The sequence below is a fragment of the Pelodiscus sinensis genome, chromosome 1 (assembly GCF_049634645.1).
Source record: "Pelodiscus sinensis isolate JC-2024 chromosome 1, ASM4963464v1, whole genome shotgun sequence".
NCBI classification, from domain to species: domain Eukaryota; kingdom Metazoa; phylum Chordata; order Testudines; family Trionychidae; genus Pelodiscus; species Pelodiscus sinensis.
This window is the reverse complement of record NC_134711.1, coordinates 319,909,583-319,929,825: the sequence shown is the minus strand read 5'-3', so window position 1 is coordinate 319,929,825 and position 20,243 is coordinate 319,909,583. Positions and strand designations below refer to the sequence as shown.

Here is a 20,243-nt window from a genome sequence, read left to right as displayed (position 1 = left end):
ACATTAATTCTAATAGTCTTTTTCACAAGCTAGGCAGACTCTTACCTTGGGCCCAATCCTCCCCCAATTCAGTCTTAGACGTTTCCAGCAGGCATCTTGGGAGGTAAGTTCAGGTCTCCGGGCATCTGGACATTGCACCTATTGTTTGATTTCCCATCTTTATACCCCCTTTGACTGAAGTGGGAATTCTTTGTGTTCAGTTCAAACTTTTCTCACCTTGAGTGGAAAAGTATAAGATCCGAAATGGGTTTCAGCATTAGCCTCATGTTCTGGCAGGACCAATCACTGTTTGTGCTTACAGGAAAAATAAAGCCATTTACTGATTGTTGCCTTGAGCACTGGGCCATTAAGTCCTTAAGCATCAGTAATGGCTGTCACTAAAAAGTCTAGATTAATAAGCAGGTTTACACTTCATATTTCTAATTTCTCACACAAGACTGAGGCATTCACAGAAATGGAATATACACATTCCGCAGATTGTAACTTTAAAAATGGTATGTTTCATGATGCATTTTGCCTAAAGCATTTTTGAGTTATGCATATACATATTAATAAGCCAATTTTTATAAAGCATGGAGAGACAGCTGTGACAGTGATAGACATACCTGCTCCCAGTCCTTCCTCTGTGTGTGTGTGTGTGTGTGTGTGTGTGTGTGTGTGTGTCACCCAGCTTAATGGAGCATCAGTACTTACTGTAGCATCTGAAGAGATTGGAGTTATGCCATGTCTTCCCACCTCACCCACTTCAGCCTTAATTAGAGCAACATTCTCAGGAGACTGGGCTGTGTGGAATTGGATGATCTGAATTAATTAACATATGAAGTGCAGCCCTTGGTGTTGCGAAAGTTTGGATGCCCCATTATAAAAGCTCCTGGGAAGGCTGCTATGATCATAGTGTGTCCTGTAGGAAAGTGTTGCATATTAAAATTTAATTTTAATGGAACCCATGGTTCCAGTCTGAGGCTCAGGAGCCCTGAGTGAGCAGATGACATTGGGAAACAATTTCCCACATATAGTAAGAGTAGCTCTGGAAGATGCTAACTGGACTGGAAATAGCAGCAGATATCTGTATATCCATTAAGCCACTCAAACATTAGTTTGATGTTAAAAACGGGCCAGTTGCTTGGTATGTACCAGACCCCAATTAGCCACCTGCTTTGGGATGCATTCAAGTCCTGACATCAGTGGCGTACGGAAAAAGCACTGTCTTAAAAATAGCCTAAAATTCTATGAAAGTAATAGGAAAGAGGATAATAACTCCGCGTGAGGCCTTAATTACTGCAAGGCTGAGCCCGGGGATGGAGGAAATGTCACTTTCCAAGGGATAATGCGCTGGTTTTTGTAGCACAGATGTTTGTGATGTCACAAAACACGCTGGGGGTAAAAAAGGTGCCCAGCCAAGTGGCATGGAGGAGAAGCAGAAGCACCTGTGTGATAAAGGCAGACACACTTGCATTCAGATGTGGGGCAGCGTGAACGAGGATCCTTTTTAAAGCTTGCCTCTGCTGTAGTGCCTACAAGCCAATGAGAGATAATAACCTTCCTCCACCTCTGCACCCTCTCTCTGTGCCCTGTCTGTGTTTCATTCAGCACTCCTCCTGTGGCAATCTCGATGGTAAATTCCTTAAAGCGGGGGTTGACTTCAGAGAGTACGATGGGCCCTGATCCCTGGTTGGGGCCCTTATTCAGTATTTGTAAAGTCTCTGTGCTGTGGTGTGGTCAGTGGCCATTTACAGTGCCTGCCATCTCTCACACAGGCAGTGCCACTCACGAGGCCTTTTCAACTTGGCCCAATTAGCGTGAAAGGAAAATACTAATAGTGTAAATATAATAGTGATAAAATACACGCATCCACCCAATTGCATTCTGCCTAGCCAAAACACACCTGGAATTTCAAATGGATACATTAGTCTTCATTTCCTGACCCAGACTGTTGCATAGTATTGCCGAGTGCTGGTAATCAGCTGCCACCGCTCACCTGAGAGGTAGATACAGTTCACAGATCAGTGTGGTAATTCCTGTGAATAGCTTATGTATTCTATTAAGAGGCCAGCCCTGAACAAATTTCCCCAGGTGAGCAATCTCACTGATTTTAAACTATGGATATGAAGGACTAGTCGGGCTCCCCGCGGCATTTCAAAGCAGCAGCGTCACGTGGAGCCCGGGAGCCGGGATACTGGACTTCATGTGGCGCTGCCACTTTGAAACTCCGCCATAGCGTTTCAAACTGGCAGTGCTGCACAGAGTCTGGAGTCAGCAGGGGAGTCCCCAGCTAACCCTGGGATTCAGCTCTTTCACCTTCGAAATGTAGCAACAGCCTCACTTAAAAGGCGGAAGCATCCTATCGAATAGTCGATGCAAAAATGCATCGACTATTCGATTAGTCAATTTCTCAATACTTAAAATCCTTATTTTAAACAGGCTATTCATGTGAATACTGTGATTCATGCAGGCAGATGTGTGCAGGACTCGGTCCTAAACTTGACAATAGTTATGGAATCCTTTGGGAATTAACTGTACAGGCAGTCCCCGACTTACGCAGATCCGACTTACGTCGGATCCGCACTTACGAACGGGGCTTTCTCGCCCCGGAGGTTGAGGTGGCGGATTGCTACCTGCGAGCTCCGGGGCGAGAGAGCCCTGTTCGTAAGCTGCTCCGGTGCCCCTGGTCTGCTGGAGACCGTCTCCAGCAGACCAGGGGCACCGGGCGGGTTCCCGCGCTTCTGAGGCTTTGCCAGAGCAAAGCCTCAGAGGCGCGGGACACCCCCGCGGCTGCGGCTTCAGTCCCGGTGCCTGTGGTCTGCTGGGGACCGTCCCCAGCAGACCACAGGCACCAGGACTGAAGCCGCAGCCGCGGGGGGGTCCCGCGTCTCTGAGTCTTTGCCAGAGCAAAGCCTCAGAGGCATGGCACCCTGCTGCCGCTGCGGCTCTGCTCCCCGTGTCCCTGGTCTGCTGGGGGGGGGGGGGGGGCGCAGCTAGTGTGCCCCCCCCCCCCCCAGCAGACCAGGCTTTTGTTTTGGACCCTGGGGCAGAGCAGCTGGGGCGCTGCCAATTGGTCCTGCAGCGCCGCCCTGGGCACTACTGGACCAACCCGGCAGCACCCCAGCTGCTCTGCCCCAGGTCCTGATTCAGCTGCTGCTGGTCAGTTTCAGCAGCGGCTGAATCAGGACGCCTGGGGCAGAGCAGATGGGGTGCTGCTGGGTTGGTCCAGTAGCACCGAGGAGCGGCGCTACTGGAGCAACCCAGCAGCACCCCAGCTGCTCTGCCCCAGGCGTCCCCAAGTCAGCTTCTGCTGAAACTGACCAGCGCTGACTACAGGAAGCCCGAGGCAGAGTTGCTCTGCCCCAGGCTTCCTGGAATCAGCTGCTGATCAGTTTCAGCAGCAGCTGACTTGGGGACGCCTGGGGTTCTTAAGTTGATTCTGTATGTAAGTCAGAACTGGCGGTCAGTTTCAGCAGCAGCTGAATTTGGACGCCAGTTCCGACTTACATACAGATTCAACTTAAGAACAAACCTACAGTCCCTATCTTGTACGTAACCCGGGGACTGCCTGTACTTCATACAGAGAAAAAGAAAACCACAGCTTGACATAGAATCATAGAATACTAGAACTAGGAATGTAAAAGTATAACTATTTAAATGGCTAACCATTCCTGGGGAGCTGGCCAACATCCCTCACTTCTGGCTCTGTATCAAAGGTAGCAGCACAGGGTGGCAGCCAGCTTCCCGAGACCAGGGCAGCAGGCAAGAGCTGGTGCACCCTGCAAGGGTGTATAACCATGTAACTATTGAGATGTTCAGTGGTTACATGGTTACCCAATTACCTCCTTTTAAAAACAGGTAACTAGAACTGGAAGGGATCTTGAGTGATCCTCAAGTGCAGTCCTCTGCCCTCACAGCAGGCCCAAGCACCATCTTGATCATCCCTGACAGGTGTCTGTCTAACTGGCTCTTAAATATCTCCAGTGATGGAGATTCCACAACCTTCCTAGGCAATTTATTCCAGGGTTTCACCACTCTGCCAGTTAGGAAGTTTTTCCTCATGTCCAATCTAAAACCTCCCTTGCTGCAGTTTAAACATGTATTGCCACAGGCTGTTATCCTTTATTTAAAAGGGTTGCAGCCTTGCATATGCTGTGCCCTTCCTAGTTTTTCTGCTTAATGCCTCAAAAATAAGTAAATCTGAAATGTATTGCTTCAGGTGATTCCCTGTGAGGCCTATGTTCAGCTGCTTTTAATTCAAGTCTCCAGTGCATAGGGGTTATATCTACTTAGTCAAACTACAGATGGGAAAAGGTGGGGTATGCGAGGCTTTGGAGTGAACACACTCCAGATCCTGTTCTCTAAGTCTGTATAATGAAATTCTTAATTCCTGTTTTCATCTAGATTCTGGGGAACACTGATCTGTTTTTATAACACAGTAATACAGTTTTTAAACTTTAATATTAAACATCAAGTAACATTTTTTATTAAAATTCAGGGCAAGTTTCAGGGATGTCGGTGGCAAAAGCAGTTGTGATATGGAACGGTTTGTATATATTTGAGGTGTGTGAGGCTCAGGCTTTCATGAGTGGCTGCGAACTCCACTTCAGTTTGTGTGACTCAAATTCCCTTAGTTTATGGCTCTTGTGAATGGAACAGAAACTGTGAGCTGGGCTTGTGTATTCAATGAAGAGTATCATATGATGGAGGTCTGTTCTGGTAGGAACTTTTTTCCTTGATATAATGGGCAGCAGTTATCAGGTCTGGTGTTCATGAATGTGTGTGTAGACCACCAGCTCAATGCCTGATGGAAGATGCAGTGCTTGCAGATGGAAGTGGGTGTTGAAGTGGGTGTTGTGATAGACACGACAGCATTCTGGACAAAGCTTACTGAATAAAGTTCTATCTTGCTGAATAAAGTTTAATTAGTTGAGTTCATTGCATTGCAAATAAAAATGTTTATGTATTCATAGAATCCTAGAATTGGAAGGGACCTCGAGAGGTCATCAAGTCCAGCCACCTGTCCTCACGGCAGGACCAAACGCCATTAGATATTATTGTGGGAATGCTCAGAACGTCTTTAGTAAAGAGACATGACTAATAAAATTTGTGGGTGACATGGGGAGAGACTTGAATCTTGTGAGGTTCTGCACGCTGGACCCACACACAATAGTTTGGGAGAGCCATGAATAGGTATCGTGACTCCTGGGTCCCTATTCCACACCCATTATGTAGCTGGTAGTGCTCCACACTGTTGTGTTAGTAGCTCAGATGTGAACATTTAATTCGTGCCTTGGATCAGCACATCCTCCGCGGATTTGCCTATTCCAAAGTGCTACATTAGCATCCCTTTTCCGGAAGGGATGCCAGTGTAGACACAGCCTTGTAGCGGCCAGTGCTTTTTTTGTTTGGTTGGTTTTTTTTTAAAAAAGGTGCCAGTACTCCAGGGGAAAAGTTGTTGAGCTCTGACTGAAGGTGCTGGTACTGCGTTCCGGGCTGTACCGTCACAAAAAAAGCACTGGTTGTGGCAGAGCTGGGCAGTGGAGTTTTATAGCATGGTGTGTGTGGGCAGTTTAGAAAGAAAAAGGCTGAGAATCCCTGTTGTATGGGGTCACCACTGGGGGCAGCATGTGGTTTCAGTTGAAACCCCAAGGCTGTTCGACTTTCTTCATTATGGGATACTCTCTTTTTGGCAAGACAGAGAGCTGGGGTCCAAGTTCATCTTGTGTTTTGTTTGGTTCACTGATCCTTACTTAAAAACTGGCAATACTGAATGTTCTTTAATTACAGCTTCGTCCTGGGAGAGGTGTTTTTTTTTTTTTATGAGGAAGCATCTCTTCATTTAAATGCAAATTTGACATTTGAAGTCCCAGTGAGAAGGGGGTAGTATCTCTTAAAGGGCTGGTTGTGGCCTGCTTGATTCCAGCTGTTATCATTAACTCTTTCACTGTCAGCACCTCTGCTGTGCCAGTGCAGATGGGTTGGATCCAATCTCCATGCACTGGGGAGAAAGGGAATCAAAGGCTGAGAAGAAGACAGTGAAAAGGGATGTGGAGAACAGAAGGAAAGGGTGCACAAAAAAGGCTGGAGTAAAGAGACACCAGGAAACACATAGGAGACGAGAGAAACTGCAGCAAGGGAAGGATATAGGAAAGAGATCCTTGTGTTAGCCAGAGGAGTGGGGTAGGGTGTGGAAATAGACCTCTGGTGAGGGGAGGGATGGAACTGAGAGTTGCTTCTGAGAGGAAAGGGAAGTTGTACAGGCAGGGACTAGGGAGTGAAACAGAGATGAAATGGGGCAGAAAGAGAAACAAAGGGCAGAAAGCGTGGCCATGATGGCCCAGTGCTTGGACAGTTTCAGCTCCTGCATGAAGCTGGCTGAAATGGAACCCAGGCAACATGGGGGTGAGGTCAATGGGTAGAGGAAAGCACTTGAAAGAGATTGCAGCCCCTGTGGTGGGTGGTACACACCCACTGTTGGCCAATACAGTTTGTTGTAGCTACTCACTGAGGCTAAACTAGCATAGCAGCATCTGCAAGTGATGCTTTCTACCATCTACATTGGTTAGGAGGCTCCGCCCCATCCTGGCAGGCAATGACCTGGCTTCAGTTACTCACCTCTCCATCATTGCTCGTGCAGTAATCCTGGGTATGAAACCATTAGTGTTTGGGGAAACTCCAGGTAGAACAGAACCCCGCAAGGTATCTCCTTTGCAACACGGGCTGCTGCAAGCGCATCTGGTGTCTCCTAGGATAGCGGGTTATTCTCAAGGTTTCAGTTCTCACCTTCAAGGCGTACAGGGGCCTGGGTCCAACATATCTACAAGAGCCTGAAGCTCCGGGGTGAAGAATGTGGTCCCCACCTCCGCTCCTCTTGCTCAGCTGGACTCTCTATCCTCAGGGTAAAGGTTACACGTGTAGGAGGCAGAGCTTTCATAGGGGCTGGGCCCAGACGGTGGTACAAACTGCACAGGACCATCAAAACCCACCATTCCTGGTGCAGGGCCACCTCCTACTTCTTTCTCCAGTGGACACATATTACAGTGTGCACAGCTAAAAAAATTAATTAGGAAATAAAATGCCCAAAACCCCTACCTAAAGAAAATGCTCCATTGCACGTACCAATCTCCCCCAGAGAGACCATGAGCCACTTGTGTCAGATGTCAGTCGTGCCTCTTAATGCAGTGTTGGCAGGCACTTGGCCACAATGGAGATGAAGGCGGTGGATATAATGGAGGTCCTAAAGATGAGTGCATTTGCTCACTGCCTAATGGTGAATACAACAATAAAGTGCTGAACAAATAACACTTTGCTTCCCACAAGCTGCAACGTGTCCTTGATCTTCTCTCATTGACGTCAGTGGGAGATTGACGTGGATTGAAGAGAGTGTGTGGTCTGTGGCCGCATCTAATACACAACATTTAAAAGTGGAATTCGGTTCTTTGCACAGAAAGAGTGTGATCATCTCTCCTGATCTAAATAGGCACACTAAAGACTGAACCAGAGGAACAAGGTGGGAGGTGTGGGAGGCAAGGGTTACAGATACAATACCTTCAGTATAACCTTGTTTTGAAGGGTGTTCTTATGCATTTTCTTGTCTTTAAGGGACGTGAGGGTTTTTGCTCATTCAATTCTCAGCCAAGCTCTGTAGCACTTGAAAATTACTCCTGTCAGTGGGCTGCTCGACCTTTGTGCAATGAGTTGGTGGCCTCATTCTAGTTTCTACTGCACAGTTTTCTTTGTCTCTAAAAATCACCCTCCTGGTTAACCCTCTTGTTCTCAAACTCAAAGTGGGTCATAGGGACTGAGGTATTTTTTCGTTTCTCCAAGTGGGCTGTGCAGGTCTATGTTGCGCCATATCAATGGTGGGGGGAAAGTCTACATACCTGCTTCCTATTGCAGAAACTGTTCTGCCCATAAATAGAGCGTTCAGCCTCCTGCACTCTCTATCTGGCACTTTCTACAACACTAAATCTCCCACGTGCAATCTGGTCTGATCACTTCTTCTCCAGAACATTATTTTTCTTTCTAGTGAGAAGACTTTCACTAAAGACTAAGAAGTACAGAAATTATCACTTACCCAAGGTCAGCTCGTGAAGCAGTCACGCAGGCTGTCTCCGTAGCAGTTAAACACATTCAGCTAGATGATTTGGGCCGTGGAGCTGTGAAATGGATGTGTAGACATTTGGGATCAGGGCCCAAGCCTGAAAGTCTGCACAGCAATTTTATGGCCTTGTGGCCGAAGCTGTGCTAGCCACATCTTCACTTGCCATGCTGGAGATTGATCTTCTGGTGCTTGATTTAGCAGGTCTAATTAAGACCTACTAAATCAAATGCTGAGGCAGCTCCGGTCAGCACTGGTACTCCACATTGGGCTTCCCTTACTCCTTGTGACTTCATGAACTACATATTTTACATAGCTGGAATTGCATACCTTAACCTGACCTTTCAGGTCTAGTGTAGACCTGGCATAAGCCAACTGATCTGGGCCATCCATGGATGTTTAATTGCTGTGTAGACATACTCTAAAAGGCTGGTTTTGGAAAAGTTGGTTGACACCTTCCATTTTTTATAGCCTGAGTCTGAAATGTAGATGAGATGCAATTTATATTACCAACACATTCCCCCTTCTCCCTCTACTAGGAACCCAGGACTTGAATAGTGGATTGTGGATGGCTTCAGTCTTATTTTCCTTCTTCTCTTTCACTTTTGATATTCTTTGTATATTGTTGGATTAGTGAAGTGGCCAGTCTGTGAATGCCAGCAACTGACCTGAAGCTGCTGTTCACAGAAGAATGAAAATTCCAGCTGGGATATTTTTCTTTCTTTTGGATGTTTATATGGAATCATTTTAAAAAACTCAAACCCTTGTGTATATTCCCCCATAACAGTATTGGGATTTATTGGGATTGGGCAACTTTTGGATGGATCAGGAACAAATGTTAGGACGTGGAGTTTTGGGGGGGGGTAAATTAATTGTTTGTTTCATCTCCTATTTGATCTGGGAGAGGAGGGAAAGGCTCTATCGCTTAGCCTTGTTTAATCAAGCAGAGTTGCTGTGCTGTTGGATCATTCCCTAATCTCTTTGTTTTCATACATGTCTTCCAGGTATTTCTATAACCGAATGGGATATTGGAGTGACTGGTCTATTCCAATACTTGTAACGGCTGCCGCTGGCTTTACATATATCACAACATTATTGGTATGTAAGAGACAAACCTTCTGTGAAAGCTTGTGTAGAAAACCAGCATGAACATCTGTGCAAAGGGGTCTGTGAAATCTTCGCTTTGGGAAGGGCTTAGTTCTGCATAGTGTGCTTCTCACGTGCTCCCACCCTTAAACAGTCCAGAGTAAATGCAACATCAAAAATCCTTTGAGCTTGGGATAACAGCTACGGGGTTCCTCCATCATTGCTACTGGCTGCATAGCTTGCTGAAATTGCAACACACGTATTCACACTGCAGTTGACCTCCTGAAAAACAGATGTCTCGGGTGTCTCATATTCATGATGGTTCAGTCCTGTCTGTTCTGGCAGCACCAGGTTCTGCCTCACTGCTGCCTGGGTTGCTGGGGCCAGTATCTTGAAGCTGATGCATGAGCAGGCAGTAAGTTCTTGCTTGACGCAGTGCAGAGAATACCTGGTACCAGCTCCATGAGCCTGTGCAGTAACACAATGGCTCTTCAGGAGTTTCCCTCTTACGGGGGATAAAAGTCCATTGATTAGATTATTCCTGTAGAGAGGAAACTTCTGCACAGCTGCCACTGCCTTAAACCTTCCTGCCAGGCCCATCCTATTATAGGACATTAAGCGATCTCTTCATTAAGGTGCATTTTCTCTGCATGCTGAATGAATACTTATGACTCATTCATTCCAATCTCTGACTGGCTTCTCTTTTGATTATCCTTTCAGATTTTAGCACTATGCCACATAGCTGTGGGACAGCAAATGAACCTACACTGGCTCCACAAGGTAAATTGCCCCTTCTCAGTTAGGAAACCACCAGGGATCGGAGTAAAAGAAAGGATACTGAAGGACTGTACAGAAGCCCCAAAATTTAGTTGCTTGTGCAGGGTTGTCAGAACTACTCTGCTGACCACACCACTTGACTTTAGATCTTGGGGGGGGGGGGGGGGGGGGGACAGGGATTTAATGCCAGCCTGTTGCATAATCAGTAGAACAAAGGTCTTACTCTTTCTTGGGCATTAAAGATCCCATTGCCCCAATCTGGATTATTTAGACTTTGCCTTCCGCGAATTTCCCATGAGTGTCTTCCTTTCCAGCCCAAAACTGGATTGTGGCGGGGGGTGCTGTGCTCTGGGAAACAGATGTCCCCTTTCACCCACTGGTGGCAGTTTTTCAGTGGGGCAGGGAGATTCCTGACTCGTTTGTTAGATGCTTTGGCATGCCTGCTGATGAAGGATGCTATGTAACTATTGGCTCCTTATCAGGGCTCCTGTGGTGATGGTGTAACCCACGCACCTAGTCTGGTTACTGAGCAATGCAAGTGGTACCTAGACCACAGCAACAGCTAAGATTAAAAGACCTCTACAGCATGAGCTGGGAGGCAGCTGGCTTTTAGCTCAGAGGGTAGAGGTGCCTATACTCAGCTCCAGAGGTCCCAGGTTCAAATCTGTTTGGTGGTAGTTACAAGTGGGAGCTTGTCCAGGATCTCAACTGGGTCTCGGAAGCTCAGGATGCACTTCCTCACCTAGGGGATGTATATAACCCACACACCTAGTGTGGTTACTGAGCAATGCAAGTGTACTTAGACCACAGCAACAGCTAAGATCATGAGACTTCTACAGCACAGGCTGGGAGCCAGCTGGCTTTTAGCTCAGGGGGCAGAGGTTCCTATACTCAGTTCCAGAGGTCCCAGGTTCAAATCCATCTGGTGGTGGTTACAATGGCAAAAGGGGAGCTGCTACCAGTCTCTTTGACTTCAGATGATCAGGCCTAAGCAGACTTGGAGTGGCCATTCCCTCCCCTGGCTAGCATTCATCTACTCCTCCCTGCTATACCAGGGGTTTCAATTGCAGTTGGGATTTCAGTCTAGAAAATAACCCACCGCGGTTCCCGACCGATGTCTCTGTTTCACTGCCCAAAACCTGGAACTGTGCCCCGAGGGGAACTCAGCACAGGGCAACATTTTAAATTATATTAAGGTTCAGAATTAGATTTAGAAAAGCTGGGAGAAGGGGCTTCCAGAGTCAGGCTTCATTTGCGCCAGTGTACCTACGTGCTACAGGGCCTGTGCTACATAAAGGATCTGCGCTCGCTGCCATTGCAGTCTTTGGGGGAAAACGCCTATTTACTCCAGGGAGCAGGGCTGGATTCAGTATTCTACATGACACTTGGACTGAAGGTGTGAGGAGGATGGAGGATCCAACTGCCAATGTCCTGCCTTTTGTGGGCTTACAGAAAATGATTTAATGAGAATTTGTGGGTGTTTAAAAATAGCCTTTAATACTACTCCCCTCTCCCCTCCCCCCTCTTTCCAGTCCTTTTGTCTTCAGTCTGAGCTTTGTTTTATGACTGTCCTGGTTAAAGTTGCAGGAACTCTAATAGGTGCATGCGAGTAAGTTCCCAAGTCATCTGAAGAAGCTCTCGTACATGATCGGGAGAAGTGCTGTCTTTGGGCAGGAACTCCAGGGGTTTCTTTAGTATTCATTGTGCGGATCCCTGAAAAGTCAGTGTCAGTTTTCTAACCATTTCAGTGCATACGTCACTCCAGAGTCATGCTGACCCTTCGAGATTTTTCGAATTTCGGTTTGGAGAGCTGAGTTCAAAGTGGGCTATTGGTGGCATGTTGGCGTCTCTTTCAGCAGCTATTATCTGAGCATGGAATGAAAATACTAGTTAAAATAGCAGATGTCGAAAGTATGCACTAGACAGTTACTCCCTTTACGTCTGGAGCACAATAATATTTGGGTCTAGATTGCTATCTTATGCAGAAAAAAAATCTCTAGGAGGCAAGAAACTTCTTGAGGTTTCTTTGCAGAGTCCCCACTTGATCCATTAGGTTTCCCTGTCTGTGTCATGAGCAAGACCTTCAGCCGTGACAACTTGTTGATCTGAGACCTGCACAAGCCTCTGTACCGCACTACTGGGCTCCTGCAGATTCTTGTCTCCACTGCTCCTTGGAAGATTTCCCCGGCAGTATCCATCCCAAAGCCCTGCCATTTATAGGCAGGTGTTTTAGACCAAGCTGGATGAGCAAGCACCTCAGAGAGGTGATTAAGAAAAAGCAGAAAGCGTATAAGGAGTGGAAGATGGGAGGGACCAGCAAAGAAAGCTACATTATTGAGGTTAGAGCATGTAGGGACAAAATGAGAAAGGCTAAAAGTCATGTAGAGTTGGACCTTGCAAAAGGAATTAAAACCAATAGTAAAAGGTTTCATAGCCATATAAATAAGAAAAGTAACAAAAAAAGAAGAAATGGGACCGCTAATTACTAAGGATGGAGTGGAGGTTAAGGATAATCTAGGCATGGCCCAATATCTAAACAAATACTTTGCTTTAGTCTTTAATGAGGCTAATGAAGAGCTTAGGGATATGGGTAACATAACAAATGGGACTAAGGATATGGAGGTAGATATTACCATATCCGAGGTAAAAGCCAAACTTGAACAGCTTAATGGGAGTAAATCGGGGGGCCCCAGATAATCTTCATCCAAGAATATTAAAGGAACTGACACATGAAATTGCAAGCCCATTAGCAAAATTTTTTAATAAATCTCTAAACTCAGGGGTTGTAGCATTTGACTGGAGAATTGCTAATATAGTTCATATTTTTAAGAAAAGGAAAAAAAGTGACCCGGGTAACAATAGGCCTGTTAGTTTGACATCTGTAGTATGCAAGATTTTGGAAAAATTTTTGAAGGAGAAAGTAGTTAGGGACATTGAGGTTAATGGCAATTGGGACAAATTACAACATGGTTTTACAAAAGGTAGATCATGCCAAACCAACCTGATCTCCTTTTTTGAGAAAGTAACAGATTTTTTAGATAAAGGAAATGCAGTGGATCTAATCTACCTCGATTTTAGTAAGGCATTTGATACAGTACCACATGGGGAATTATTGGTTAAATTGGAAAAGATGGGGATCAATATGAAAATTGAGAGGTGGATAAGCAACTGGTTAAAGGGGAGACTACAGCGGATCATACTGAAAGGTGAACTATCAGGTTGGAGGAAGGTTACTAGCGGAGTTCCTCAGGGATCAGTTTTGGGGCCAATTTTATTTAATCTTTTTATTACTGGCCTTGGCACCAAAAGTGTCCTGATAAAATTTACGGATGACACAAAGTTGGGAGGTATTGCCAATTCAGAAAAGGATCGGGATATCATACAGGAAGATCTGGAAGACCTTGTAAATTGGAGTGATAGCAATAGGATGAAATTTAATAGTGAGAAGTGTAAGGTTATGCATTTAGGGATTAATAACAGGAATTTTAGTTATAAGCTGGGGACACATCAGTTGAAAGTAACGGAGGAGGAGAAGGACCTCGGAGTCCTGGCTGATCACAGGATGACTATGAGCCGCCATTGTGACATGGCTGTGAAAAAGGCTAATATGGTCTTGGGATGCATTAGGCGAGGTATTTCCAGTAGGGATAAGGAGGTGTTAGTGCCGTTATACAAGGCATTGGTGAGACCTCATTTGGAATACTTTGTGCAGTTCTGGTCTCCCATGTATAAGAAGGATGAATTCAAACTGGAACAGGTACAAAGAAGGGCCACTAGGATGATCCAAGGAATGGAAAACCTGTCTTCTGAAAGGAGACTCAAGGAGCTTGGCTTGTTTACATTAACCAAAAGAAGGCTGAGGGGAGACATGATTGCTCTCTTTAAATATATTAGGGGGATAAATACCAGGGAAGGAGAGGAATTATTTAAGCTTAATACCAATGCGGACACAAGAACAAATGGATATAATCTGGCTATAATCTGGAAGTTTAGACTTGAAATTAGATGAAGGTTTCTAACCATTAGAAGAGTGAAGTTCTGGAACAGCCTTCCAAGGGAAGTAGTGGGGGCAAAAGACCTATCTGGCTTTAAGATAAAGCTAGATGAGTTTATGAAGGGGATGGTTTGATGAGATAACATGATTTTGGTAACTAATTGACCTTTCATTATCAGTGGTAAATAGGCCAATGGCGGGATGATAGGAGTTACTATAGAGAACTTTTCCTGGGTGTCTGGCTGATGAGTCTTGCCCACATGTTCAGGGTTCAGCTGATTGCCATATTTGGGGTCAGGAAGGAATTTTCCTCCAGGGTAGATTGGCAGAGGCCTTGGAGGTTTTTCGCCTTCCTCTGTAGCATGGGGTACAGATCACAGCCGGAGGATTCTCTGCATATTGGGGTCTTTAAACTATTTGAAGGCTTCAATATCTGAAATATAGGTGAGAGGATTATTCCAGGAGTGGGTGGGTGAGATTCTGTGGCATGCATTGTGCAGGGGGTCAGACTAGATGATCATAATGGTCCCTTCTGACCTTAAAGTCTATGAGTCTAAAGGAAACTTGCATGGCACAGAAAGGGGACCATACTGCTGTATGAGGATTATAGATATAATCCCACCTCCCGTTCCTCCAGGGCAAATAAATGGGGGAATTGCACAGAGAATAAGTGATTTACCCCTAAGTTCTACAGTGCATCAGTGGTACAGCTGGCAATAGGGCGACTCAGCACTTCCCATTTGCAATGCACAGCAGAAGGAATCCTGTCTGCTAGCTCCCAGCTCTAGACGTCTTCACTAAGACAAAGCTTCCCTGGTGGGTTGGGACCTGGATGCTAAGCAGTTGATCTACTTCTTGCCTTCACGGGACTCACTTTGAGAGTGGGAGTAGCTCCTATTGTGAAGGTGAATTTGATTTTTAGTGACCCGTTTGCTGCAATGAACCTCTGTATGCCCTGTTTGATTTCAGGATACAGGCTTCCATTTGCAGGTTATTGTCCACAGAGAGCACCAACTGTGTGCTTGGCACTGTGCCGACCTGGAGAAGAGATGTGCACGCTCTATTCCAAAGCGCTTGCTCTGTAATTCTAACGCACACCATAACATTCTGTGGTGTGTACATGTGCTGGGGGATGGTTCAGGCACAAAAGAGGGGAGGTGTTGGAAGGTTTTAGGAGAGATGTATGTTTTGAGGAGGGATGTGTCAAGGTGTGAAGGACCCTGGAGGCACAAGGAAGAGAGGTTGGCATGGAAAGAGGTTCTTAAGCAGATAGAGAAAGATCCAGGGTTTTAGGGTGCTTAGCAGGGGTGCTTAGGAGAAGCAGGGTTTCTAATTGCAGTGTAGACCTACCCAGACAAGCCAGGAAGCAGGAGGGATGCACTATAAGCTGCTGTGGAGGCACATTGGCTGCATCTAGACTGGCAAGTTTTTCCGCAAAAGCTTTTGCGGAAAAACTTGCCGGCTATCTACATTGGCCTCTTGAATTTCCGCAAGAACACGGACGATCTCATGTAAGATTGTCAGTGTTCTTGCGGAAATGCTATGCTGCTCACGTTCGGGGGAAAAAGCCCTCTTGCGCAAATGCTTTTGCGCAAAAGGGCCAGTGTAGACAGCTAAAAATTGTTTTGCGCAAAAAAGTCCTGATGGCGAACATGGCAATCGGGGCTTTCTTGTACAAAACCGCGTCTAGATTGGCGCGGACGCTTTTCCGCAAAAAGTGCTTTTGCGGAAAAGCGTTCGTGCCAATCTAGACGCTCTTTTCCGCAAATGTTTTTAACGCAAAAGCTTTTCCATTAAAAGCATTTGTGGAAAATCATGCCAGTCTAGACGTAACCATTGAGTCTTGAACTTGAAAGCAGGAGAAAGGTGGTGAAAGAATTCACGGATTAGCCCAAAAACGGAGTAAAATTCAGCAACTTTGGCTTTGTATTGATTAGACTTTTCAGGTTCTGATGAAATCTGGGGCCTCCTAAACTCTGTAAATTGGAGCAGAAAAATATGTCCATAATCCATAGAGCTGTGACTCAGCAGTGTATGGAAACACAAGTCTGCAAGAGAATGAGCACGAGATGATGACTATTAAGTTGTTAAAAAAAGTGTAAATGCACACACACATGTGCACAATAACTCAAACACATAATTATTGCTTATGGAACAGATCCCACAACCTTGCAATACACGGCTCCTTTTGAAACCAGTGGGATTTCTGCACACAGAGTGAGTTTGCAGGATTGGACCCTTAACAAGCATACATGCAGGAGTTATGAATTTCACCACTTTCCTGTCTCTTTCCTCTTTCCTAAATGTGTTGCTACTGGGGGTGGGGGGTGGGTGAAGAGGTAAAGAAGGGGGGTGGAGAATGTCTGCTGCTGAAAAACAAGTTGTTGATTCTTGAGCACAACATATGTTTCTTGGCGTGGGGACTTGTATTTTTCAGACACATTCCAGGTGGCGGGTGGGTTTGGATGAGTAACGCCAACGGAGAAATATGTTACAAGGGATTCTTCTTCCTGAATTTAGGGTGGCTGAAATCAAATGCCATATCAGGAAAATAGCTGCACCCATGTGCTGTTGGGATAGAGAAACCTGTATTTGTAGGGCGAGGAATGTGTTCGAATGGAGATCTCTTCCATGGTCCTATGAAGAGTTAAGCATCATGGGCCAAGTTCCTAGACCATGTATAAGAGAATGTCAACTGGATTCCTTCAGACCAAAGGCACTAGCTTCACATACATCTTCCTACACCTCTGGATTACCCCAGCTGGGTTTCTTTTGCGTGTTCGGAATCTGAGAGGGGGAGGATGGTTCAAAGAAGGACATCATCACTGAATTTGGCCCCAGGTTGGGACTGAATCCAGTTGTAACTCAGCACTCTGTTAATTGATGTCCACTTGGCTGATGAACACGGACAGGATGCCTTCACCCTCTCTCCCAAAGCTCTTTATCGAAACAGATGAGTTGACGGCAAGCAGGGTAGTGATCAGCATGCCACAAATTTTCAGTTCTGTCCCTAGGGTAATGGCCTCCAGGGAATACTTCTGTTCACATGCTTCCTGGATCAGATGCTCACCCCCTCCGTCCCCAGATGGGTGGTAACTGTAACCAGCGGAACCTGGCGCTCAGAGGTCATGAACACTACTGAGGGACATGTCAACAGAATACAAACAGCCTCCCAGAGTGCCTGGTATCACTGAGAGCGCAACAAGAAAATAGCTGGTCATTCCTCTGTTTGTGTCATGCCTCCCACTCCAGCAACCTGCAAGCATTAAACCAGTCTGAATTGCAGAATTACCCCCTTTCTTAGGGAACATGTTGCAAAACCAGCTGATTTCAGGTTTCACTTCTTTGAGCTTATAAGCTCAAAGAAATGAAAGGATTGTCAATCCTGTACAATCATGAAATCACTGGAAATAATGTGTAACGCCATCCCCTTTAGTGGTAAACTGAGAGTTTTTGATTACGTCAGCCAATCCAAGTCCTCCCTTTCCTCCCATCTAAAGGAGGCCTCCAAAAGTTTAGGGGTCCTTAAAAGTCTTACTTATTGGACCTTCCCCTCCAGTGCAGTCCAGACCAAGTTTCCCTGGTCCTGTTAGTGTAAATGTTACTTCTCTTCCTTATGGCAGCTGCTGAGAGAATATAAGAATGAGGGGAAACCATATAATTGCACTCCCATTATACCATGAAAGTTTACTGATGTGAATGTTATTGAGCATTATGCTCAATTCCTGTCTCCAAGAATCTAGAGCAGGAGTTCTCACAATAAGTTTTCTGGTGCGGCCACCAACTCTCACTGGTGGCCACATGGATGCTTTTTCCTAAAATATTTAACTTCAGGAAAAAAAAATTAAATATGAACAGATACACACACACCCAAATAATTTATATTTGTAGGGATTTTTGGCAGACTCAGTAGTAAAAATTATGTTCCCTCTCCCTTTGGCTCTTCCATTAAGGGCTTATGGGTCCTGGGCCTTGCTGTGAAAAGAGATATTGTTGATATCACCGCACACTTAGTAGCTACCTGAGAGGCTATGAAAAGTGATATTGACAAACATACAAGTATCACTTTTCACAGCAGACTTACTATGTGTGAAAAGTGATCCTGGATTGTTTAATATCACTTTTTTCAGCAAGCTGCGGATGGGGTGGTGGGGGGAGCTGATGGGGCAGGCAGCAGGGACCAGAAGTGAGGATGGGATGGAGGTGAAGCCTGGGGAGGTAGTGGGGGGATGGATGCTATGCCAGGGCAATGGGGGAGGGGGAGGGGGATGGGTCCAGGGCTTTGAGAGGCAGCTGGGGCAAGGGCAATGGGGATGGATAATGAGACTGTCACCGGGGCAGAGTCACCACCAAGGGCGCCTCCTGCTGGTCACTCAGGGAATTAGCCTTTTTCATGCTGGAGTGCCCCCTTCTGGCTGTGTCTCACCAGCTGTTACTTGTTATTCTCCATCACTCTATGTCAGGGCCCACGTCTCTCTCAGACCGTGGCACCCTCCTACCTGGGTTCTGCCCTGCTGCAGTGCCCCCACACGCTGGAGTTCTCCCCCTCTGGGGACCCTCAATCCCCCTCTGCCCACCTTTCTTCAGTGACCCACTGCCAGTCTTCATCTAGCCCCTGCCACAGGGGCAAACTGCAGTCTGAAGTGGCTACTCATCGTTGGCAGGGTGTGTGGTCCTGCTGTCCTGGCTGTCTCTCTGCAACCCATGTATCCTGAGGCCTTGCTTCAGGCCCTGCAGCCTGGGAGCTTGCCTGGCCAGAGTTTGCCCAGCTCTGCCTGCCTTTCCCCAGCCCTGTTCTAAATCAAGAAGCATCTTGCTTCCCTAGCAGCTAGGTCCCTCCTGCTCCCCAGCCAGACCAAGAGTGAGCCTGTTCCTCTTTGTGAGCCTTTATGTATATTCCCCTCAGCTGGGCCCTAAATGGCTGCTGTCAGCTGCACCTGCTGCTCCACAGCTCCAGCCCTCACTTAGGGCTGGGTTTTAACCCCTTCAAGGGCCAGTGCGGGGCAGACGCCCCATCACGGAGCCCCACAGTTGTGCGGTCAGAGCCAGGGCCTGGAGCCTGCTGCAGTGCAGCCAGGGCTGGGGCTCAGGGCCTGTGGCCAGAGCTCTGAGCTGGGGACAGGAACTGCGTGGCTGGAGTCAGGGGTCAGAGCCTGCTGCTGAACAGCCGGAGGGGTGGGGCAGCCCCGGGGTCAGTGCCTGCCACTGCATGGCCAGAGCCCAGGGCTGAGTGGCTGGAGCCAGAAGTCAGCACCCACCACTGGGTGGCTGTTGCCGTGTGGCCAGGGTCAGGGGTCGGCACTGAGGCAGCTTATGTGGCCAGAACCCAGCAACTGTGCTGCAGGCCGATGCCTGCAGCTGTGCAGCTGGGATGGAGGATCGGGGCAGTGCCTGGGGCCATGCAACTGGAGCTGCGGGTTGGCACCTGCCACCACATGACTGGAACTGGGGCCCTGAGGCTGACTGAAGCTCCACAGCCAGAGCCGAGGGCAAGCACCTGCTGCCCCATGGCCAGAGTCAGGGGTTGGTGCCTAGAGGCCTGCGGTTGGAGCCTGTTGCCATAGGACCGGAGCTGGGTTGGCCCTGGAGCTGGCGCCTGCCACTGGGTGGCTGGAGCCTGGGATTGGAGCCGAGGTCTAGCACCTGCTGCCACACAGCTGGAACCAGGGGCCAAAGCGTGCGGAGAAGTGGTGGAGGAGGGGGAGAATCGGTACCACCTGCCTATAGTCAGAGCCCAAGGCTGCACAGCCAGGTTACTGAAGTCCTGTTGCTGGAGCCTGCCACCCAAACCCCGTCCCCCAGTGCAGCTCAAGAACTCGCCTTGCTCCTGCAGCGTTGTGCCCCACCTTGCTCCAGAGGCAGTGCAGGGTGGCGCATCTAGGGGCAACAAGGAGGCAGGGGGTGGGACCAATGCATAGCCCCTCCCCTCATCACCGCTCAAGCTGTTGTGGCCCCTCAAACAGCCCCTGTTGGATGCATTTGAGAGAGGCTGATCTAGAGGCTGGTGGAAATTCATTGGTATCGGACTAGTCACGCCAATGAGAATCTGCCCCTTACAGACTGAAAACAAGCCAGGGGGTGGTTGTTCAAGAGAGGGTGAGACAAGGTGGGTGAAGTAATCTCTCTTATACCCTGGGACCCCCAAGGCCACAACAAGCGAGCCTACAGGGAATGGAGGGTGCGTGGGTGAGGAAGGACGGGATGCTCGAAGAGGTGGATTAGAAAGAGTAGAGAAGGTACATGGCAACGGAGAACATGGGAATTATTCTAGGCACAGGGAGAAATTTTCCCAGGTGCAAA

General features: G+C 47.3%; 1 protein-coding gene across 7 annotated transcripts in view; it reads left to right on the top strand.

The window, feature by feature from the left end:
• The window catches only part of GDPD5 (glycerophosphodiester phosphodiesterase domain containing 5), a 347,114-nt gene that overhangs the window by 249,332 nt on the left and 77,539 nt on the right, over positions 1-20,243 (top strand). For all 7 annotated transcript variants that reach the window (XM_075919543.1, XM_075919542.1, XM_075919541.1 and 4 more), the window contains 2 exons: positions 9,091-9,184; positions 9,893-9,952. In XM_075919543.1, the coding sequence (XP_075775658.1) occupies positions 9,091-9,184; positions 9,893-9,952 (154 nt within the window). The remainder of the gene's footprint in view (positions 1-9,090; positions 9,185-9,892; positions 9,953-20,243) is intronic.